The 22,533-nt window shown below is 51.2% G+C and overlaps 10 protein-coding genes across 10 annotated transcripts; 6 read left to right on the top strand and 4 right to left on the bottom strand.

Annotated features, from left to right (window-relative positions):
- Positions 1–764: 764 nt before the first annotated feature.
- Positions 765–2,129, bottom strand: M436DRAFT_63514 (mitochondrial matrix Mmp37; the record flags this gene model as incomplete). Its single annotated transcript, XM_013572151.1, has 1 exon — positions 765–2,129. One exon carries the CDS (start codon positions 2,127–2,129, stop codon positions 765–767), a length of 1,365 nt encoding a protein of 454 aa, XP_013427605.1.
- A 748-nt stretch (positions 2,130–2,877) lies between these two features.
- On the top strand, positions 2,878–5,398 carry M436DRAFT_81582 (BIR-domain-containing protein; the record flags this gene model as incomplete). Its single annotated transcript, XM_013572285.1, has 2 exons — positions 2,878–3,039; positions 3,089–5,398. The coding sequence occupies 2 exons, from the start codon at positions 2,878–2,880 to the stop codon at positions 5,396–5,398; spliced, it is 2,472 nt and encodes an 823-aa protein (XP_013427739.1).
- Positions 5,399–6,957: 1,559 nt separating this feature from the next.
- On the top strand, positions 6,958–7,803 carry M436DRAFT_46432 (uncharacterized protein; the record flags this gene model as incomplete). The annotated part of the gene is made up of 2 exons (XM_013572052.1): positions 6,958–7,066; positions 7,109–7,803. The coding sequence occupies 2 exons, from the start codon at positions 6,958–6,960 to the stop codon at positions 7,801–7,803; spliced, it is 804 nt and encodes a 267-aa protein (XP_013427506.1).
- Positions 7,804–8,131: 328 nt separating this feature from the next.
- On the bottom strand, positions 8,132–9,865 carry M436DRAFT_72531 (GTP-binding protein Obg/CgtA; the record flags this gene model as incomplete). The annotated part of the gene is made up of 1 exon (XM_013572223.1): positions 8,132–9,865. One exon carries the CDS (start codon positions 9,863–9,865, stop codon positions 8,132–8,134), a length of 1,734 nt encoding a protein of 577 aa, XP_013427677.1.
- Positions 9,866–10,120: 255 nt separating this feature from the next.
- On the top strand, positions 10,121–11,223 carry M436DRAFT_72530 (NAD(P)-binding protein; the record flags this gene model as incomplete). Its single annotated transcript, XM_013572222.1, has 2 exons — positions 10,121–11,103; positions 11,181–11,223. The coding sequence occupies 2 exons, from the start codon at positions 10,121–10,123 to the stop codon at positions 11,221–11,223; spliced, it is 1,026 nt and encodes a 341-aa protein (XP_013427676.1).
- An 86-nt stretch (positions 11,224–11,309) lies between these two features.
- M436DRAFT_46011 (uncharacterized protein) lies at positions 11,310–12,526 on the bottom strand (the record flags this gene model as incomplete). The annotated part of the gene is made up of 3 exons (XM_013571958.1): positions 11,310–11,838; positions 11,911–12,221; positions 12,275–12,526. The coding sequence occupies 3 exons, from the start codon at positions 12,524–12,526 to the stop codon at positions 11,310–11,312; spliced, it is 1,092 nt and encodes a 363-aa protein (XP_013427412.1).
- Positions 12,527–13,197: 671 nt separating this feature from the next.
- Positions 13,198–14,580, top strand: M436DRAFT_46848 (acetylornithine deacetylase/succinyldiaminopimelate desuccinylase-like deacylase; the record flags this gene model as incomplete). The annotated part of the gene is made up of 1 exon (XM_013572124.1): positions 13,198–14,580. One exon carries the CDS (start codon positions 13,198–13,200, stop codon positions 14,578–14,580), a length of 1,383 nt encoding a protein of 460 aa, XP_013427578.1.
- A 1,168-nt stretch (positions 14,581–15,748) lies between these two features.
- On the top strand, positions 15,749–16,921 carry M436DRAFT_72527 (BNR/Asp-box repeat protein; the record flags this gene model as incomplete). Its single annotated transcript, XM_013572221.1, has 1 exon — positions 15,749–16,921. The coding sequence occupies one exon, from the start codon at positions 15,749–15,751 to the stop codon at positions 16,919–16,921; it is 1,173 nt and encodes a 390-aa protein (XP_013427675.1).
- A 741-nt stretch (positions 16,922–17,662) lies between these two features.
- M436DRAFT_45867 (S-adenosyl-L-methionine-dependent methyltransferase) lies at positions 17,663–19,362 on the bottom strand (the record flags this gene model as incomplete). Its single annotated transcript, XM_013571937.1, has 2 exons — positions 17,663–19,083; positions 19,137–19,362. 2 exons carry the CDS (start codon positions 19,360–19,362, stop codon positions 17,663–17,665), a joined length of 1,647 nt encoding a protein of 548 aa, XP_013427391.1.
- A 264-nt stretch (positions 19,363–19,626) lies between these two features.
- M436DRAFT_46452 (oligopeptide transporter-like protein) lies at positions 19,627–21,940 on the top strand (the record flags this gene model as incomplete). The annotated part of the gene is made up of 3 exons (XM_013572055.1): positions 19,627–20,394; positions 20,469–21,678; positions 21,753–21,940. The coding sequence occupies 3 exons, from the start codon at positions 19,627–19,629 to the stop codon at positions 21,938–21,940; spliced, it is 2,166 nt and encodes a 721-aa protein (XP_013427509.1).
- Between the last annotated feature and the right edge of the window lie 593 nt (positions 21,941–22,533).

The following is a 22,533-nucleotide window of genomic DNA, read 5'->3' as shown; positions in this document are numbered from 1 at the left end:
GCGACGTCATCGTCGCAGAGCATTCCGAGGGATGATCTCGCCAGTCATATACCCTTCACGATAGTGCTCCATCTAGGAGTGCATCAAAGACGAGAGAGCCGTTGTCACATATGGCAAGACCTCCTCCGCTGTACGACGTAGACGGTGCACCAGGCTATGAGTTGGATGCTGTTGGTGTGAGAGCAGAGTTGTCAACCAAGAGCCCAAGAGAACTACCTGGAGCGAAAGGAGAGAGGCAGAGACATGTCGCCTATCGTCCTTCAAGTCGACAGGCCGTCCAGTCTGGGTTAGACCAGTAGCTACGACCGATCGGAAGATGGTGAGATGTGCTGTACATATGGCTTTTCCTCTCGCCGTTACATCATGACGATTTTCACGAGGAATGTTGCTATTCTCAGTTTGTTCTCCTTGTCTCTCATAGTTTCTGTGTATCCATTCTTCGAGCGCATATCTCCCATGTGATCGTGCGGCTGTGGTCTTGGGGCTGAAGCTGAAGCTGCAGTCACTCGTACATGCAAGAGAGACGGTGTTGGCCAAACTCTAAATGAATCGAGGCCATCACGATGTCAACACGATGCCAACAGTCGGAGCATGCTTCAAAAATGGAAATAGTTCACTCATACTCTCCAAGGCTTTTCCAGTAGGTCCGTGGCCTGTCGCCATATGCCAAAAACTCCAACAGGACCGCTATGCTTAGCAAACCAACGAAACCAGACTGACGTCCTCGCTATATTTACATGGGTTTTCAGTAGGTATTGTCCTTCTTACTCTTCCTTCTTCTTAGGTTCCTTCTCGCCCTCCTTTTGTGCTTTGCCTAACTTGCTCTTTTGGCGCTTCTCCTGGAGGTACTTCCAGGAGCGAGTTGGCCCGCCAGTGAGAACACCCTTCAATGATTGACTTGTACTCGGCCAGCTGATGGTCTTCTTGATACAGTCTCCAACAGCCTCGGGAATGTCATCTTGAGTACCAATGCGACGTTCGAAGTCTCCTCCCTCGCGACGCCTGATGCTCATCGAGTCCTCGTCTGTTGCTTCCTCTATGACTTTGTCGAATGCAGAACCAGGAATCTGGAACTTCTTTTGGTAATTCCAGTAGAGCTTTTGGCGGAAGCCCTTGGGTAGACGTCGAACCATGTTTCCACGACGCTTTGGGTCCATGTCCTGTTGCAGCTTGAAACCATTTAAGCCTCCAATGATGTCCTCGGCGGGGACTGCCCTTCCAGAAGATGAGAGAGCATTGGCGATGGCCGCCTCCGTCTCCCAACCGTGCTCTTTGGGAACACCCGAGTCGTTGAAATCGACGTTTGGCAGATTCTCGATCAGTGGGACATAGAGTTGACGGAAGCTAGGTAGTTGAGCGTCGACGATGTTGGCGACCTTGCGAGGGTTCTCACCGCCGAATCGAGGGTTCATTCTAGGATCACCCATGTAAGAGATGCCTGCAATGGTTGTGTAGAGTTGTCTTTCGGTGAAATTCTCGGGCAACATGAGAAGCGCGGTGCGGACGGCAGACATGAGGTTGATTTGGTTTGCGAGTCTTACTCTTGGATCGTCCCTGAGGATCTTGACAGGCTTCTGTAGACGTCCGGCCAGATACAGAGTATTCCATTCGCTTAAATCCTTGCAGATCGTGTCAATGTTGACTACACCGTACTTGATCATGACACCGTTGACCGTAATGTAAGGATTGAAGTAGACTCCGGCACCGATGCTATCCTGAACTTTTGAAACGGTCCAAGAACCCAAGCTCTTTAGGAAACTGTAGTGGTGAGGGTTCTGGCGCATGTTTGTCGAATGCCAATGTTCGGTGTGAGAAACACCAAAGATAAAGTCGATGATCTTGCCTCCTCCTTCTTGCCATTTTGTAACAGCCTCTGGCGGATGAGGGTGAGGGGAAAAGGATTGGGCTACGCTGGCCGCCGACTGGTTAGTGGATTGCGTGAAGACACCACTGCCATATGCGAAAGCGTATCTGATGGGGGCACGGAACTGCCACAAGATCTGACGCATAGCCTCCTTGAAATCTTCATTGATCTTGATGTGCTGGTTGGTGCCAAAGAAGCGATGGGGCAGTTGCGAGAAGGCGGTGATCTGCGAGTAGTCGGCATTATCCTCCCAGCCCTCGGGCATGGTTTGATTAGGAGTAGCGGATGCCGAAGATTGCGGACGTGATGTGGCTGAAGTCGAGGCATTGGAGCTGTCGGATGAGTTTGAGGAGGATGTGGTGGAGGAGGATGACGACGAGTATGGTGAGCGAGTAGCATTTCTTCTCAGAAGAGAGTCCGACGAGCGAAGACGACTGCAGTATAAAGAGTAAATCGGCGGCACACGGCCTGTCCCAGACAGCCGGATGGGACGGATAACCTGGAGACTATATCAGCACGATATAATGATTGGGACGCACCAATTGAAGCATACAGAAAGCATTATAAAAGCCGAAGATGGGACAATTGGAGGGGTGTTTCAAGCGGGATTTTTTGTGAAACGGTGTTTCTGAAGCGTAGGACGTAGGATGAGAATCAGATGGTCTATTGAGACAGCGAGTTATACATGATACAAGGCAGATGGAAGGAAGTACAAGAGAGTCAAGAAGGAACAGAGGTAGAGACAGGAAGACAAGAATGTCAGAGCAGGAAGGAGCTGGCACCTTTGGAAAGAACGACCGGAGCACCGTGGACTTTGCGTCAGAAGCCGGGGAAAGAGCCCCACGCGTGCCTGACCGTCGCGCCTTGGCAGTCACGTGTCGTGCCGAAGCTAAGCTTTCGGTTTGGTCCGATGGGTGTTTGTTGACGCGCTCGAGAAACAGTCAGAGACTCAGAGCAGGCTTGTCGCAAGGACCAAATATTTCCCTCCCAACACTCGCCTAGTCGTCGGCAACATGGCAGCTGTATCAGGCCTGGACATGTCCATGCTGACATACACTGCTCGACTGGCCACCTTCAATACCGAACATCAACTCACAAAGAGACGCGCTTCGAGTCAAAAGAAGAAGCAACCTTCGGCCGTGTCATGGCCCCACGAGGCACCTTCGGGTGAAGAGGTATCTGCCACACTTCTCTGGTCTGTTGCACCTGTTCTGATCACGACAGCTTGCTCGCGCTGGCTTCTTCTTCAAACCTGCACCCGACAGCGACGACAACGCCCAATGTTTCCACTGCGCCGTGAAACTCGACGGATGGGAAAGCCAGGATGTCCCCCTCCAAGAGCATCTGGCCCACTCAGCGCACTGCTCGTACGCCCTCAGTCTTTCCGTATCTGACAAAGCCGAGGAACGCGACCCCATGTGCCCCGAACTGAAAGATGCCCGCACAAGCACATTTGGAGACATGTGGCCGCACGAACACAAAAAGGGATGGAAGCCCAAGGTCAAACAAATGGTTGAGGCCGGTTGGACGTTCGACCCTTCACCTGCAGACGAGGATGGTGCCACTTGCTTCTACTGCAACATGTCATTGGACGGATGGGAGCCTAAGGACAGCCCGCTCGAGGAACACCGTCGCAGAGAGCCGAACTGCCTCTTCTTTGCCCTGATGGACCGTTACAAGTCTACAAGACGTAAAGGTGGGCGCGGTCGTGCTTCCACTGCCTCAAAAGCCTCCCGCCTGTCCACTCAATCCGTACAATCGACCTTCTCTGAGGCTCCATCGCTAATGTCCTTGGGTGACGCAGGTCCTCAACTTGACGTCGAAGACAGCATCGCACTTGATACCACAATCTCGTCCGATGCTGGCAAAGGCCGCAAGAAGACGACCAAAGCGAAGAAGAAGACCAGCCGTCAGGCCTCCGTAGAGCCTTCTGTCCAATACCCGACCTTACAAGACGCTCCGCAAGCCGAAGACGACATCTACGAAGTCCCCATCGACGATGAACCCATGTCTGTCATCGAACAACCCAAGCCCAAACGTGGTCGTAAGGCAAAGAACGCCCAAGACTCAACCATCATCGATGACTCCATTGCGGAGCCTGCACAAAAGCCTACTAGGGGCCGCAAAAAGGCAAAAGAGCCATCACCACCACCCGTCGAGACCAGTCTGGATGAGAGCCAGTTGCAAGCCGAATTGCAGGAAGCAGCAGAAGACGCTGTTGTTGCAGAGAGCCCCCCAACCAAATCCGGAAGAGGTGTCAAGAGAACGACCGATGGAGTCGAGAAAGCTCCGTTTGTCGAAGACGAGATTCTCGACGAGCAACCGACGAAAGCCAAGAAGGCCGCGAAGTCCATCAAAGCAAAGAAGACCAAGAAGGCAGTCAAAGATACCCAGGACGAAGTAGAAGATTCCATCGCAGTTACACAACCGGAAGTCAAGCCAAAGCGAACACGATCTAAGAAGACCAAGAAGGCTGAGTCTGAGCCCGACTTTGAAGCAGAATCAGGAGCAGTTGCTGAGTCGGCGATCGAGGTACAGACAGAATCGATCATCCCTGTTGAGATCGAGAAAGAGCAGGAACCTGAAGAGGAGGCGTTCGAGAGAAACTTCGAGATCGCCGACAGTAACGCCGGACTCGACAATCAAGTGCAAGCTGAAGCACAACAGCAGCTAGAAGAGGAGGATTTTGACCATGAGAACCTCGAGCCACCTACAGACGCCGAGGAAAACCACACACTCGATCATCACGAACAACAAGACGAAGATGTTTTGGACGAAGAATTCAACAACCTTGAGAACGAGAATGCTGAAGAAGCAGTCGCAGACGACAATGCGGCCAACGAGGTCGACGAAGAAGAAGAGGAACAGCCGGCTTCTATAGTCCCAACACCCGCCGCAGAAGAGTTCGAGCCCACGCCAACACCCGATGTCAAGCGCCACTCTGCAGTCTCAATGTCCTCTGTGCAAAGATCTGTTATACAGCGGGCCACTTCAGAAGAAGCTGAAGAATCAGCTCACTCGACACCGCGCAGTGCAAGGAGCCCACAACAATCAGATGCTGAGAATCAACCACCATCTTCAACCCATGCTCCGCCTACAGCGCAGAAGGCTACTCCTGCATTGAGTGCAATGAAATCTGCTATCCAGCCCAGGGAGATCTTTGCGAGCCCCACCAAGACTACTAGAGTTCCTCTGGCTGCATCCACGCCCAACCGCTCTCCCAGACGACCGCCCTCCAAGTTCGACAGACTTACTTCGACGACCGCGTGGGAACCAGTTGATCTAGAATCGGTCTTTTTTCCTGACTCAGAGAACGAGGCTGGAGATGCGGATGATGTGTTCAACAAGTTGCTCGAGGTTGGTGGTGCACTCACATCACAAGAGAAGAAAATGACCGTTGAGGAATGGATCCGATCACGAGCAGAGTTGGGAGAGCTCAAGCTCAAGAACGAGTGTGAGCGTATGGTGATGCTCTTTGAGAAGGAGGGTAACAGAGGTCTGGCAGCCTTGAGTGGCATTCAGACTTCATCATGATTGATCGGATAAGTAACGAATTTCGTATTTCTGTTGTAGGGAAAGGTGTCTCCAAGGATAGGAGTTTGGTTTCGGGAGGCAAGGTTTCGGGAGGCAACGCGACTCCTTAGATCTTGTCTGCAGTTTCTCACAATCAATTTCCATTTCTCCGGCTCTTTTGCCGAAATCAACAATTTATCAGCTTGTGCTCTGCGTTGGCCGTCTCCGCTCCATGTATTGTGTGCCTGCATAGCGATATATTGCTAGTCTACACGCGTCTTGGGCTTGCAGTTGCTTCGATGATATACACTTATCGGACCAATCATCAATAGTTGACAATTACACCTTTCCTGACTAAATCGTCGTGATCATAGGGCAAGATAATTGCATCAAAGGTTAAAGATAAGGCAAGAAGGTAGCAGTCAGATTCTGCTAGATACAAGCCCCTGAGGAAGGAATGAAGGAGTGTCCCCTTGTTGCTTGCGGATCAGCGCGGCGGGCCGACCCCAAAGTCGACAACCACCTTCCTCTCTCGACACTTGACATCTTTCGCCATTCACAACGCCTATCACGAAGAAAAAACCTCACTCAAGCTTTCGCCAAAGATGTCAAGCAAGGTTAAGCGTATCTCTGCAGGCGCCACAGGAGCTTGATCAGTATCACCTGCTTTCACCCCACTCGTTCAGTTTATCCCTACTGCGATAAGGCTATATTGCTCTCCACACAGCCTATGGCTTGATATGCCTCTACACTTGGGTTGGGCGCATCCAGTGTCTGGCCTCTTCAGGCTTTGCTCGCACTGTCGATCTCCGCCTTTGAGGTACATTACTGATAACAGTTCGCCTCGGCTTCGCGAACATATCATGCAATGAACCTCAGGATCTTGCCGCTCCGGCCGAGCCTGGTATGCTTCTGATCTGCGATAGGCTCTTTCTGGTTCTCAGGTCAATATGGTCCAGCCTAGCCTGCTTCTCGAGATGGATCCTATGCATGACTTGGGGTTCGTGTAGGCGAACCACTGGAGCACCTCACTTCTTCAAGACCAATCGCAACACGCTTTACAGCCTTCCATGCGCTCTATGGCTACAAACTCAAGGCCCGGAAGCCGAGTCTCAGATATCTCTCTCATTTTCCACAGTTCGGCACTCTCAATGTATCTCTTGGAAGATCAAAGATAGGGTCTCGACCCTGGCAAGGCGATACACCGCTTCGAAGCCCGACTTTCTCCCTGCTACATTATTGACCTCCTTGATTGCAATGTTCGCCTCGGTCAAGTGGACCTATTAATCAAACTGATCACACAATACGAGAAGCACCATCAACGAAGATGGAAGGTCATACTCAACAATGAGACTACGAGTAAGCGAGATGCTCCACACCATGTCTATCACGCCTTCAACACAAGCCAATACATTGCGGCATGGGTATCTCAGACTCTGTATATAAGACTTGAGGCCTTACCATGAAGGACCATCATCCGCCTCCATCAACACTCCCATCATTTTATCCTCACAAGCCACTCTTGCTTTCCACAAATTTCTCGTTCAGAAGTTTCTTTGATCCAAGACTATCAGGCCAACATGAAGCTCACTACCGCCTTCGTTGCCGGACTGCTCTCCGCCAGCACTGTCATTGCTGCCCCTGGCACTGCCATGCGCCGTAAGCGTGCCGAGGCTGCCATCGCTGCCAGTCGTGCTGGCTTTGTCAAGGCTCCCAAGCCTTTCATCGCAGCCACCAACGTGACTGCTGTCGTCCACGGCCCTGAAAACAAGCAGGTCAGCTACTCCAACAACTGGGCGGGTGGTGTCGTCGAGGGCTCCGGCTTCAAGACTGTCACCGGCACCTTTACCATCCCCAAGATCACCGTTCCCTCGGGCGGCAGCTCCAGGACCCTGTACTCTGCCTCCGCTTGGGTCGGTATCGACGGCTACTCCTGCTCTTCCGCCATCTTGCAAACCGGTGTCGACTTCAGCATCCAGAACGGCGTTGTCACCTACGACTCCTGGTACGAGTGGTACCCTGACTACGCCTACGACTTCACCGGCATCAGCTTCTCAGCCGGCGACAGCGTCACCGTCACCGTTACCGCCTCATCCAAGACCGGTGGTGTCGCAACCATCAAGAACAACTCCAAGGGCACTTCAGTCAGCCACACTTTCACTGGTCAAACCGAGGGCAGCCTCTGCCAAACCGATGCCGAGTGGATTGTCGAAGACTTTACTCAGATTCAAAATGGACAGGAGTCGCTTGTTCCTTTGGTTAACTTTGGCACTGTGACTTTTACTGGTGCTTCTGCTACTACCAACAGTGGATCTAAGGTTGGGCCTGCCAGCGCTGATGTCATTGATCTAATTTCTGCCAATGGCAAGACTGTTCTTACTGATGTTACTGTTGGTTCTTCTACTGTTTCTGTCGTTTACGGTTAGATGATTGGAATCGAATGAGATGGTCGAATGAAGTGTAGTGAAGGGCTTTTGACGAAGAGATCTGGCCACCAGTTTTTTGCTTTCTAGTGGTTGTGAGTGCAGCGTAAATACTACAGGCAGCTGGTTCATACAGGACCAATCAAGTTCGACTGTGCATCACTTGGCAATTATACTAGGCGTAACACTTCATGCAGGAAGCAACTCGATGTTAATTTGACTTCTGCTTCACCTAGAGTCTGAGATTGCCAGGATTGGTCTATTGATACATATTATTCGTACACTCTACTCCGTCTACTATTGTCTACATATAACAATCACATCTTTCTCCTCAATTCTCCAACAAATCAACAACAATAGGCGTGATTCTCTCCACGCCCTGCGCCAATTTGGCACTGATGGGAATAGCATGCAACTTCTTCTTCCAAGCATTCTTCTTACCACTAGGATGTTCCCTCTCACCTGCAGCAACTTCCCTCATATACTTTTGCAGCATCGCAAAATTCTCCCTCGTCTCTGGCAAATCAGCTTTAGTCGCAATGACCAACCACGGCTTTGAAGAAATAGGCGGTAATTTGAGTTCAGGCAACGCGCGCGAGCCATCAGCGTTGAAAAGGACGTTTTCGCCATCATTGCCGAAAATGGCCAGTGCAGGGTCGGGTTTGACGAGGGGTGAGTAGCGAACCATTTCCTTTTGCTCTTCGATGCGGCGTTCGGATTCGGCGTTTACTTCGCGGTCGCGCAGGGCTTCGTATTGGCCTACTTCTTTCCAGAGGCCCTTGAGGGCGGTGATGGCGTCGCCGGCTGAGAGGTCTACTACGAAGGCTAGGATGCCGGCGCGCTCGATGTGCCGGAGGAAACCAAGACCGAGACCGCGGTCTAGGTGGGCGTCTTCGATTAGACCGGGGATGTCGGCTATGGTGAAATTTGTGCGGCGAGGACCGGTTTTGTTCTCGGAGGTAGGGACTAGAGGGCGGCCTTTGTGGTTGTCGAGAACCACGGTGCCGATGTTTGGTTGCAAGGTTGTGAAGGCCCAGTTGCCGATGCGAGCGCGAGAGTTGGTGATGGCACGCAATAAAGTGCTTTTTCCTGCATTGGGCAGACCCACTAGACCGACATCTGCGAGGATTTTGAGCTCGAGTTGGATTTCGAGCTTCATGCCTTCGTCGCCTTTTGTGCCGTATTTGGGGCGGGTGATGGATTTTGTTACGAAATGAGGGTTGCCGAGTCCGCCCATTGAGCCAGCTGCAAGTAATTGGGGTGTTTCCATGGGTGCGTCTAAGTCTAGGCGGATGGGAGCTGGGGGCTGGGCCATTGCGATGTTTGATCTCCTTGGTCGAGGGAGGGGAGGAAAGTCGGCTGAAGTGAATGACTGGGGCATGGCGCCTGGGAAGAGCAGCCACCTGTCTCGTCTCCATTTGCGAGTGTTGTCGACAAGGCCTGGTTGATCGTCAAAGACTGCGTCTGCGCCCATTGCCTTTTCGCGCATGTCTGCCACTTCCTGCTCGGCGATGGGATCGTGTCGCCACACTTCGCGCACGATTGTTCCCACGGGCACTGTGATCAGGACATCCTCGCCTCTTGTGCCTCCCTGACCTTTTCCCTGTCCGTTTCTTCCTCGGCCGGCTTTTATGATTCCTCGTCGGGCGAGTTTGTGCAGTGAGGTCTCGCCCTGGACGGCTTGGATGTAGATGCTTCCTCCTGTTCCGCCATCGCCGCCATTGGGAGGGCCGTTCTCGATGTACTTCTCGCGCAGGAAACTGATGCAGCCGTGGCCTCCTGAGCCTGCGTGAAGCACGATCGATGCTCGGTCGTTGAAGGGTGTGATGGAGTATGAGTCTGGCGGTGGGTCTAGACGATCAAGTTCGCTCTCTGGTGTGTCGTCGAGGTTTTCATCTTCATGGCCGCCTTGGGTGCTGGAGACTGTTGCGATTTGTCGTGTGGATAGACATTGGGTGTTTCTGTTCAGCCGTGCTGCTTGTAGCCATCGCCTCAAGGCTCGTGGCGCATTGCCTCTGTTTGTCTGGAGGCACGGATAGAGGAACGGCAGAAGGGTCCCGTTCATAGCTGTTGTGTTCCTGCGACAGCACCTCGGCGCAGAGTTGACTGGCAATTAGTGGCAATGACTTCTGTAGCAGTCTCGGACTGGCGACAAAGCAGACGGCAGGGTCTGGCGAGCCGAGGCTTCTCGTTTAGACTTTCCATTCTATGCTGATCCCAGCTGATCCTCGATATTACCCCTCATGCAATGCTCACATATATCTCCTTATTGTCATCCCTGGCTGCAGTGTGACAGATCCCCTTCAGATCATTCGCGAACATGGCAAGTCTGATCAAACAAGCATCTTTCTCCCCAGTCGTCACTGGAGCAGCTCTGCTGGTACTGCTCAAAGGACCAGAGTCCATGCAACGACCAGTCTACGATACTCTGTACCAAATCCTCAAGCCTCACAACATCGACCGCTTGATCACCACTCTAAAATGGCTATTCGCATATGGCTTGATCAAAAACGTCAACGAAGCCTTCAACCAATTCGCCCGCAACAACTTCTCCCTGCGCTCCACAAAGGCAAACTGGGACTGGGACAACGAGATCGCCGTCGTCACCGGCAGCTCCTCAGGCTTCGGTGCTTTGTTCTCCAAGGACCTCTCAGACAAGGGCATCCACGTCGTCGCCATCGACATCAACCCTTTACCCTCCCACCTCCAAAACAACCCCAAAATCACTTTCTTCAAGTGCGATGTCACCGACGTCGAAGCCGTCAACGCTGTCGCCAAAGAAATCCAATCCAAAGTCGGTCATCCATCCATCCTCATCAACAACGCAGGTATAGGCGGCCAACGACCAATCCTGCGCACGAAACCAGAACAGCTGCAGAAACTGATGGGTGTGAATCTCTTCTCGCATTACTATCTCGTGCAGGCGTTTTTGCCAAACATGCTGGAGAAGAAAAAGGGACATGTGGTGTCTATTGCTTCCATGGCGAGTTTCTTCACTACACCTGGTATCACTGATTACTCGTGCTCCAAAGCTGCTGTGTTGGCTTTCAATGAAGGTCTATCCACTGAACTCAGGACTATTCACCGTTGTCCTGAGATCTTGACGACAATTGTTCATCCATTCTTTGCCGATACACCCATCATCGCAGCAGGAAAAGCTGAGCTCGAAAAAGCTGGAGCCAAAATTTTGGATCCACAGGATATCAGTGATGCGGTTGTGGATCAGATCGTGAACGCAAGAAGTGGGCAGGTGTTGCTGAGCAATGGCTTTGGACCTGCAATGAGAGCTTTCAGGGGTTTACCGTGGTGGTTCCAGGAGGGCTTCAAGAGACTCACAGAGAGTGATCTGAGTCGTTATGATAAGAAGTGATTGATTGCAGATGTGTTTGCTTGTTTTGGTTCTTCATGGTCTCCATGATGTAGGGCTTTTTGGTAGATTTTATGTAGAGAGGCAACGTTGCCTGTATAATGCTATGCGCTGTGTTTCCATCTGATCGTCATGGTTAGGATTACAGCAGAGCTAACGCCAAACCACCGAGTCCGACCAGAGCTGCGGCAGTCTGTTGTGCAGCCATCAATGTGGGAGCAGCACCCTTACTCGTAGCTGAGCCACCAACCGCAGTGCCCGTCACGCTTCCCGTAACACTGCCTGTAATGCTACCCGTAGCGACTCCAGTATCCTTTCCCGTAGCACTAGCACTCCTACTCGCTACCGCCTCCACGCTCTTCGCAGTAACCGTAAACGTTTCATTCCACCCCGTCCACGTATACGTCGCGCCACTGACAGGAGCAGTCAAGATGCCGTTCATATCACTCCAAGTGCCAGTAGCTGAATGCAAAGGCGTAGGTCTCGCGTACTCGGAAGCATTTGCCCCGTAGTCGACGAAGCCGTGATCAACACAGCTGAAGTTTTGGAGGCGAGAGGAACATTCGGCTAGACTTCCATCTGGGCCGCTCTGGCGGTATTCGACGTAGATTTGTTTCAGCGCGGTGAGACCGATATAGCCTGGATCTTGGTCTTTGCAGTCATCCCAGATGCTTTTTTTGAGGAGACAAAAGTCAGTAAAAGTCATGAAAAAAAAGGGGGGGGGGCAAAGGGCCATTTCTTACGCAGCAGAAGCAGCACCGTAAAGACAACAACCGCAGTCAGGGCTATCAGCCACATATTCATCATTAGGGTCTCCACCGTTGTCAGCCTGCACTTTTTTGGCACAGGTCAAATAGGGATCAGTGATCACTTCCATAAGGTCATTAGCGAGTCTGCTGATATTGCAACTGCATGCTCCAGCTGCATCAGCAGGAGGGGGATAGAATGGCAGATCCGGAGCAGTGAACGTCTGATTCAGAATTTGGGCTTCGTGGGCATCGAAGCATGTGGAATTGTATGAGAGCAGCAGTTGTTGGTAGTCGCAGGAGTACACCTACACCAGTATGAGCAAAGTTGAGATTGGTGAGGAGGTGTGTTTGACAATACCCTGTTCCAGCAATTTGTAAGAGCGCAGTCAATTCTCTGCTGTAGACCCGAACACTCTGGATCGAGGTATTCATTGGTGTAGTTCTGAGCATTCCAGCATGTCTCCATTTCAGTGGGTGCTGCGCAATTGGTAAAGGTGAATGGTAAATCCACGCGGTCGAATATAGTGGGCGCTTGTTGGGAATCGACTTGAGCATGAACTACAGCAGACAAAGCCGCAATGCAGCCTACGAGCGTGAATTTGGCCATCATGATGAGATTGGACTTGCGATCTGATACGAAGAGAAAAGAAGAGAAGAGCGCCCATGGTATAAGGTTGTTGCATTCCAGTCAGGCAGCCGGTTCGAAGGATTCAAGCACGGTTGCTGAGGCGCTGTCAAGGTTAAATTATGAGGCGCTCTGGATGAGGCGAAAACAGTTCTCGGCCGTATTGGTATACCATTACCACGGTAAAGCTTCATCGCCCATGTGGTCAACCAGAATTCAGGCGGTCAAGAGTATTGCGGTGCAAGACGTGGTGTTGAATCTCCTTTGGTCATCGGCTCACTGGCGCGTCTCCGCGTTTCTGACACATGGCCATTTTGGCTCCTCGTCGTCCTTTGCCACAAACTGCAGTCCGCCGAACCACGTTCTGACTTGACGGGCAGTCGTGTAAGAGATGCAGATGGTTCTACCGGGGATAAAAGAAAGTGATAATCAGATCTTCGGAGATCCTGTCGACGAGCGTGGCAGATCACTTCCCAATTCGACCACCGACATCTACACTGACGTACACGTCGATGATGATTCAAAGGCTTGTGAGTCAAAATAAGCAAGCTTTTGTATACAAATTAAAGGCTGGTCGATCAAGGTTTTATATATCCTCAAGGGTCCATAGCAATCTTTAATTCGCATCCTCATCTCCCTTTCTGCCATAATCAAAAATGTTCAAACAGGCGTTACTAGACACAATCGACGCCGAGCGACAAGACCTCATCAGCTTCCTCCAATCCTTGACTCGCGCCGACTCCTCAAACCCTCCCGGAGACACAATAGCAGCAGCATGTGTAGTCACCACATTTCTGGCTTCTCGCGATGTTCCCTCAACGCTTATTGCTCCAAAGAGTGATGCACCCAATATCACCAGCACATTCCCCGCGGTATCGCAAACACCGACTCACAGTCGTTCTTCATCACTACATCAATTGGACGAACAACATACTCCAAGCCCACGCGACTCTGTGTTTGCAGATAGTGGTATCTCGACGCCGAATCCTGGTCCGAGGTTGATTATGAATGGACATATTGACGTGTTTCCCATCTCTGAGGCCGAGAGATCACAATGGACGCACGATCCCTTGTCTGCTGATATCGAGAACAATCGAATGTACGGACGCGGCTTGGTGGACATGAAGGCAGGCACCGCTGCAATCATCGCCGCATATACTTATATCTTCGCGCATCGACATCTCCTGAACGGCACAGCCGTGTTGGAAGCAGTGTCTGACGAAGAGACAGGTGGAAAGTGGGGAAGCAAATACTTGCTCAACGACGACGACAGAAAGGATACATGGACGGGAGATGTGAACCTCAACGCCGAACCTACAGGTCTTCAAAGCATAAGATTTGCCGAGAAGGGCACTTTACGGATGACCTTTTCAGTTAAAGCCCAAAGCGCACACGGAGCTTACACGCATCTATCTGAAGGTGCAATACGCATCGCAACAAGATTGATCATAGAGTTAGTCAAACTCGAGGATTTTTCTGATTTCGACGTCGACCCCGAAGTGCGGAGATACCTAGACAAGCAAGAAGTTCGAGATACAGTCGACGAAATCATGGGCACTGGCGCCTCCAACAACATTCTCAAACCAACAGTGAACATCGGAACCATCAATGGCGGCACAAAAGTCAACACCATCCCCGGCGATTGCAAATTCGAAGTCGACATCCGTCTCCCCATCGGTCTCGTCGCCGCGACCATGCTCAACCAAATCAACACCATTCTTAAAAACTTCCCTGCAGCAACTTATGAAGTTCAAGAAGCAGCTTCCAATCCACCGAATTCATGTGCTTTTGATCACGCTCTCACACGCGCCATAGCAGATAATGCCGAACATATCCTCGGACGAAAACCAATTGCTATACCATCACTGGGTGCTACGGACGCCAAACACTGGCGGTACAAAGGTGTTCCGGCCTACAGTTATGGGCTTTCTCCAGAGGGTATGGCGGGGATTGATGAGAGTGTTGATCTTGATGATTATATCAACCTCGTCAAGATTCTCACTTTGACCGCGTGGGACTTTTTGACTGGCCCTGCATAGTGTTTTTGTTGCATAAGTTGTGGTCTGTAACTTTGCAGCACATATGTTTGCCATTGAAAGCTTCACGATAGAACATGATCTTTCCTATACGCAAAAGCGAGTGCTTTTTCTTGTGCATAACCAGCCTTACAAATATACCCTAGATCCTCTTTCCGCCTTCAGCTTTCCCACCAACCGTAATATACCCTCTTGCTGTCTTTCAACTTCCGCAAACCTGCAAAAAAGATCTTCCAACGCTCTGTTTGCAAACCAAAAGAGAATGAGCACGCCAAGATGACATGCAACCGACAAAACAAAAGATCGACTGGAGTAGCTGGGAATCGAACCCAGAACCTTCTCCACTCAGTAATGCTCAGAAGAACAGTGCTAAGAAGATGTCATACCACTAGACCACAACCCCTTTTGATGGAGAGCTGACGAGCAGCAATGTTTATGAGATTTTGCATCCGAGCTGGAAAACCGAGGTTCAGCCACACTCGCAGCTCAGATCCCGGTCTTGCTTGCCTTCTTTTGATGCTTTGGTGGTGCAAAGCTGCTGTGGCTTATCGTACACTCTGTCAGAATACATGAAGAGAGAGAGAGAAAGAGCGACGAGCCAAGATGGCGTCCGGGTGATATACAGATGAGTGTCCGACGGAGGAATGGCGCAGCAGGGAAACGGGCTTCGTCCATGATGAAGCCAAGCCTTGCACCTGATCTCTTTCGCCGACGATATCAGATCCTTCCACCACCGCATCGCTCCAGTATCGATATCACCCACGTCATGTAGACTCTCGTCGGCCCGGCATACCACGCCGACGGGGTCTGTTTAACCGCGGTCATTTGCAGAGCAGCGTTTTCTCTGTGGAGGCTGGGTGCGGGGATCCTGGGGCTGGGAGATCGCTGCATTTGCCCTCTGTCGATCATTGATCATCATCTCGTGGACTTGCTGTGATTCCGCCAACCAGCGACGAGCACAAGATGTGGTTCCTGCATTCGACTGTGGGTGAAGGATTTGGTTCGGCGAGTTTGGTCCAAGAAAACCAGGGCAGAGACATGGGTGGATGAATTGATATCTACCGTGTTTGATGCACTGTGTATAGGCATACAGAGGTAGGAGAAGAATAAGTACAGGTGATGTTCGCTGCTTGTCCCAGTCGCAAATTCAAAGTTCGAGGATAACAACAGAATGAAGTTCTACTCATTACTGGCTGGCGCTGCCGCGCTTGCGACTTCTGCTGTTGCTCAGTACACTAACAGCACACCTACTGGCGATATTGACCATGTCACCATCTTCACGCCGCCCGAAAACTACACCATCCCTCGCACTCTGTATGCAAGATCACTATTGCTCAACCAGAACTGCGAAGAGGACAATGTGATTCTCGCAACCTGGGAAAACTACCTCTACAACAACAACTCGAACCCATACTTCCCCATCTATCAATCCTACGATGGTGGCCACACATGGTCAGAGCGTTCGCGCGTGTACGATCAAGTCAACGGATGGGGACTCCGCTACCAACCTTTCCTCTATGAACTCTCCGAGCCCATTGGCAATTTCTCCGCCGGCACCATTTTGCTGGCTGGCAGTTCCATCCCTCAAGATCTCTCCGAGACTCAGCTTGAACTGTACGCCAGCACGGACAAAGGCTACACATGGAAGTTCGTCTCCCACGTCGCTCACGGCGGTGAAGCACTGCCCAACAATGGTCTTACTCCAGTGTGGGAGCCATTCCTAATGACCTACAACAAAACACTTATCTACTACTATTCGGACCAACGCGACCCCTTGCACGGCCAAAAGATGGTGCATCAAGTCTCCTCTGACCTGCACACCTGGGGCCCAGTAGTCGACGACGTCGCATACGGCACCTATGACTGGCGCCCCGGTATGCCTGTTGTCTCCGAACTTCCCTTTGGGCAATACATCATGACCTACGAATTCTACGGCGCAAAGGAAGCGGATTTTGCAGTGTACTACCGCATCTCTACCGATCCTACTAATTTCAACGCGAGTGTGGGGCAGCCTTTGATTGCCACTGATGGCACTATCCCTGCTGGAAGTCCTTATAATGTGTGGACACCTGTAGGAGGTGATCTGGGTACTATTGTGGTCAGCTGCGGTAACCTCGGGGAGGTGTTCTTGAACCATAACTTGGGTGCTCCGGGTGCTTGGACCAAGATCAATACGTTGGAGCCTGCTTCTTATACGAGAAGTTTGCTGGTGTTGCCTGGGCAGGAGGACATTCTGATCGTGGGAGGTGGTGTATTGGGTGGTGAGCACAATGCTGTCACGGCGAGCTCTGTAAACGTGAAGCCTAAGGCTCCCAAGTTCGCAAAGTGTAATGCTAAGAAGTAGATCAACTTGTATAGCAATTTAGTCTCATATCTAATGGCAGGACTATGACAATCTCTCTTTTTCATGACTACTCGGTTAGTGGAGACAAGTACAGGTGATGGTCCCTACGACTTTCTGTCGGGTTCTGATGGCTTCTTCCAACTCTCGAGAACCAAAATCGACTAGATTCAAACCCTCACTTCCATCTGTCGAAATACTTGAACTGATATCGGGGACCAGGGTGGCACCCCAAACTAGCCTTCGAAACAATATCGACAGTATTGCCGGGCCTTGCCAGCAGCCATGATTCTCACAGCCCGTACATACCATGTAAGAGATACTGAGCACTATCTCTGTCTGCAACAAAGACTTTGCTTGGTCATCTACCACCTAACATAGCAGAAAATGGTTTTCTGAATCCACTTGTCAAACACATTGACACAAATTCAGTGTATTCGTGCGTGAATTGAAGAAGAGAAGTGAAAGTATGGGCATGACGACAATACGATCCATGGATGAGCAGGGAGGCATTGCAACGACTTAAGGAACTACCAGAGACCAGTCCATGAGGTGAAGTTAACTAACTGAAGTGTTGTCGAGAGTATTGTCGACAGATAGAGGCGGAGCAGGGTGGTACCCCAAACAACGTCGCAAAAAAAAAAAAGAAAAGAAAATCCACTGCTGCGAGCCGGGGACCTAGAATAAAGAAAGAACAGAGATCGCTTTTGCATATATAAACCCCGATATAAGTCATAAACCCATCTACCTCATGTACCAGAGCTGCTTGTCCTTGGTCTCGGTACCCTTGATCTCCCAATTCATGTTGATGTTCAAGTTACGCTTGGCGTCCTTGTTCTTCTTGAAGGTCACCTTGCCTTCAATGACGGTACCTTGGTTCAGAGCCTGATCATCCTTCTCGGTTGCATCAATCATCAAAACACCACAGCGCCAGTGTGTCTCGGGGCCAAAGGGACTGGTGGTGAAGAAGACGGTCTTGTCCTCATCGCTCTTAGGAGGCTTGACACCGCGGAGCATGCCAGCGGGGATCTCGTCCTTGCGCGACTGCAAGAAGAGAGTGTCGAACCAGGTGCAGAAGCCATCGAGGTTGTCGATATCTTTGTTGAGGGTGAAGCTGACATCGGAAGTGAAGTCGAGGTCGGCAACTGTGACGGTGTGGAGATCGAGAACCTTGAAGGGGAGCTCGTCTGTTGATCTTCCAACAATGGTGTCCTTGTTGGGGTAGCGGACAAGTGTATCTTCGTAGATCTTCTCCATCATGGAGGTCATGTCGAAACCGTAGACGTCTCTCCAGAAGGTGATGTTGTCTGAGATCCAATCTTGGTCGGCAAGGGGAGCAAGATGCATGGTGCAGTGGCTGGGAACCATCAAACCGTCGGGCTTGAGGTATCTGTCTCTGGCGTACAAGACAGAGTCAAGCATAGCCTCATACAACAAACAGTAGCCCATCCACTCGCTGACAATGATATCGACCTTCTCAATGCCATCGGGAAGCTGAATCTCCTCAATCTTGCCTCTGACACAGGTGATGACCTTGGATTGACCGTTCATGGCAATGTTGGCGCGAGCCTTGTTGATGATCTCAGAGTTGTCGACAGCAATAACGCGAGCGGCACCAGCCTTGGCGCAGAAAAGAGAAAGGATACCGGTTCCGCAACCAACGTCCAGCACAGTCTTGCCAGCAAAAAGGTGCTTGTTGGCGTAGATGAAGTCCCTGTAGGCGTCTGTGCGGACTGTGTCTTGGAGCATAGTTTGGTGAATATCATTGTATGAGTACGAGTCGAAGTATCCAGGATCCTGGTGGTTCTCGTTCCTGGTGTTGCTTGATCCAGCCTCACCCTCTTTGGCAGGCTCGTTCCAGCGGTCGTCCAGAGTCTTCTCAACGGTCAACTTGTACTCTGCAAACTGTGCGCGTAGGCGAGTCAATTCAGCCTCGAGCTCAGCAGTCTTGTCGCTCGAAGAACCGATAGGCAAGTCCTGTCCGGCGTCTTCCGAGTCCAGAACATCATCCAGAGAGAAAAGCAGAGCATCGTCTTCGAGAGCAGGTTGCATGTACTTGTCGTCCTCGAAAAGAGATTTGGATGACATATCGGGCTTTTGGTTGCCATTCTTGGCCTCGCCGCGAATGTAGTTGACAAGCTTGATGGCACCGAAGAAATCGAGTCCTTGCTGTGTCAGCAAGAGATTGAAACATTATTGATGTCAAAGACAAACCCACCAAAGTCTTTCGTGATCTTCAGAAAATCAAAGTTGTGCTGTTCCGCAGCATACTTGATCATAGAAGCAGCATCGGGGAAAGTCTTGTCGCTGAAAAAGTCCTTGACGTGAATTTCTTCATTCTCTTCTGGCTCAGCATCCTCCCAGCCTTCACTGTCTTCACGCAACAACTCATCGATTGATGAGGTGCTCGAGGCATCTGAGGTATCGATATCGTCGCGGACCATGTTTAGCGAATGTGATTAATCTGCTTGGATGCCGATTGAGGCAGCAACTGAGGAAATATTTGATAAAACGGGGTCTGGGTTAAGTCCGTGTTTTCTCCGATGGAATTGACTCGTGAGGCAGGTGGGTTTGTCAAAACGTCATGTGAAAGCACGACATTGATAAGTCGATGGCCCTGATGCCTATCGCCCACCGCTCTTTCCTCGTAGAACCGCCATAAAGACAGCATGGCGCCCGACAGGGGCTCGACGGATATCCGCGACGACATGGACGGCCACTCGGACGCCGCTTCGGTCCTCTCGTCGCGTGCGCAACAGCCGCAGAACTTCACCCTCCGATCGCTGCTTCTCGGACTGGCTATCGGCACGGTCATCTGCTTCTCCAATACCTACTTCGGCTTACAAACAGGATGGGTCTCGAGTATGGCCATGCCCAGCGCTCTGCTTGGGTTTGCTTGGTTCAAAGCCGTCTCGAGGACGCTATCCTATCCTTTCACGCCGGTTGAGAACGTTCTGGTGCAATCTGTCGCTGGATCCGTAGGAACTATGCCCTTGGGATGTGGCTTTGTTGGAGTCATTCCCGCTCTGGAGTATCTGCTCAAGCCTAATGAGACTCAAGGCGAAGAAACCGGTGTCCATCTCTCGCTCTTCAAGCTCATAGTTTGGGCTGTAGGTATCTGCTTCTTTGGTGTCGTCTTTGCTGTGCCATTGCGTAGGCAAGTCATCATCCGCGAGAAGCTCAAGTTTCCTTCTGGTACAGCGACCGCCCTCATGATCGGAGTACTTCACGGAGGAGAAAAAGATGCCACCGTCATCAATATGGACAACGAGAACGAACACGAGGGCAGCAATCGACAAGTCGAAGAGGAGGAACAGAGCTTGATCGTAGGCGCCCCAACACAGCGCCGGAGACAACAACAAACTGCTGCATCCGAGCCACAAGGTGATGTTGAGGCCTTGGACAAGGACACGCATGCCGATTGGAAGGGCAGGATCAAGCTTTTGACCCTTTCGTTCGGCATCTCGGCCATCTATGTACGTATACATTGCAATCGCCATTTTCTGCAACCATCCAATATGTCTGCTCGTGAGCTCATGCATACTTTTAGACCCTCATGTCATACTTCGTTCCTTTCATTCGCGAGATTCCTTTCTTGGGCATGTACTTGGCGAAAGACTGGCTCTGGACGCTCAATCCTTCGCCTGCCTATATTGGTCAAGGTATCATCATGGGTCCTGCGACCACTCTACATATGCTGCTAGGTGCTGTCCTCGGCTGGGGGTTGCTTTCCCCTCTTTCAAAAGCCAGAGGCTGGGCGCCAGGCGCTGTGGATGATTGGGAGAAAGGCAGTAAAGGATGGATCGTTTGGATCAGTCTTGCAATTATGCTTGCGGACTCGATCGTCAGTCTTGGCTGGTTGGTCCTGCGACCAACAATCCAGCTCGTTCGAGTCTTTGGCCCACGAGCCAAGGACAGCGTTGCTCGAGGCACTTGGAAGGATGACCTTCGCACTTTCACACACCCTCATATGAGAGGCTACAGCCCAGTCAATCTCAATGAGCCTAGCCACGACTCACCCGAGACCGACGGTCTGATCTCCGGAACCACGCAATCCAGAAAAACTGCCCAGGACGCTCCGGAACCTGACGCTCCGCCCGAGCATCTGATCAGCAACAAGGTTACGCTCATTGGGCTCGTGCTATCTTTGGCCACTTGCGCTGGCGCAGTTCACTTCGCTTTCGCAAACCTCATCCCCTTCGCTCTCACGTTATTGGCACTAGTGCTGGCTCTTCTGTTGTCGATCATGGGTGTTCGTGCCTTGGGAGAGACAGATTTGAACCCGGTATCTGGCATCTCAAAGCTGACTCAGCTATTCTTTGCTCTAGTCACTCCTTCAGGTTCTCCTAATGCGGTGATTATCAACCTTATCGCCGGTGCTATCAGTGAGTCTGGCGCATTGCAAGCGGGAGATCTTATGCAGGATCTCAAAACTGGGCACCTCCTCGGCGCGAGTCCGAAAGCGCAATTCTGGGGCCAAATTATCGGCAGTGCTTTTGGAGCTGTGATCAGCGCTTGCATCTACAAGCTCTATACTCGGGTCTATGAAGTACCTGGAGGCATGTTCCAAGTACCTACAGCCTATGTCTGGGTATTTACAGCACGACTTGTCACCGGGCAAGGGCTACCGCCCATGGTAGGTGAATGGGCTGCAGGAGCAGCTGCCGTCTTTGCCATCTTTACAGCGCTACGGATCTATGGCAATTCAATAGGAGCAAAGTGGACTCCTTTCGTCCCCGGAGGCATCGCAGTAGCCGTTGGTGAGTAAATTCTTACTGATACCTTTATCCGTGCAGAGTAGAGCAACTGGCTAACTACAGCAATCTCAATTCAGGCATGTACAATACCCCGTCTTTCACCATGGCACGGACGATCGGTGGACTAATCAACTGGTACTGGCGCAACTGGCGCAAGGAGTCAGAAACACCAATAATCATCCTCGCCAGTGGACTCATCTTGGGCGAAGGACTGTTTAGTATAGTCAATCTTGGCCTAGCATCCCTACAGGTACCGCACCTGTAGGGTGTGCGTTGTAGTCGCCCGTAGTCGCCCGGCACCGTTATGGTAGTCAGATCAAGGTATGAATCATGTTGAATGCCCCCATGTAGTGATCGTTGCTGAGTTTCTTCTCTCTTTTAGCGAAGACGCGTTGAACAAGTGAAGTGCCGTGGTTCCGGATGTGTTGGAACTGCCAATCAGGAATCGAGGATGCATTTGATAGAACTTTTAAGTTTGAGGTCCCTGCCAAGTGGGGGATGCCAACTACGGCACTGGTGTCCTTCCCCTTGCTTCGGACGGCGATGTATTTTTCATGAGCATTTAACCACGATCAACAATTTTATCAATCTTATTATCGATGAACTGGTCCTTAACAACCAAGATCACTCAAAAATATCCGCGTGGTTTTGTCATCTTCGCGGTCCTTGCACCTCGTGGATAGTGGAGACTGCGGGAGAGAGAACCGCGATCTCTCCTTAGACCCCTCTATCGTTTCAGATGTCGACCCAACTTTGGAGACTCGAGAGCCTTCCGCGTTGATTTTCGTTCCTCAGTCTCGATTTCCGAGGTTTGACAATAGTTTGGCTTGAACTCAGCTTCGCCTGGGAGCTGGCGAG

This window comes from Aureobasidium namibiae, assembly GCF_000721765.1.
Source record: "Aureobasidium namibiae CBS 147.97 unplaced genomic scaffold scaffold_8, whole genome shotgun sequence".
NCBI classification, from domain to species: domain Eukaryota; kingdom Fungi; phylum Ascomycota; class Dothideomycetes; order Dothideales; family Saccotheciaceae; genus Aureobasidium; species Aureobasidium namibiae.
This window is presented reverse-complemented; position numbering and strand designations above follow the sequence as displayed.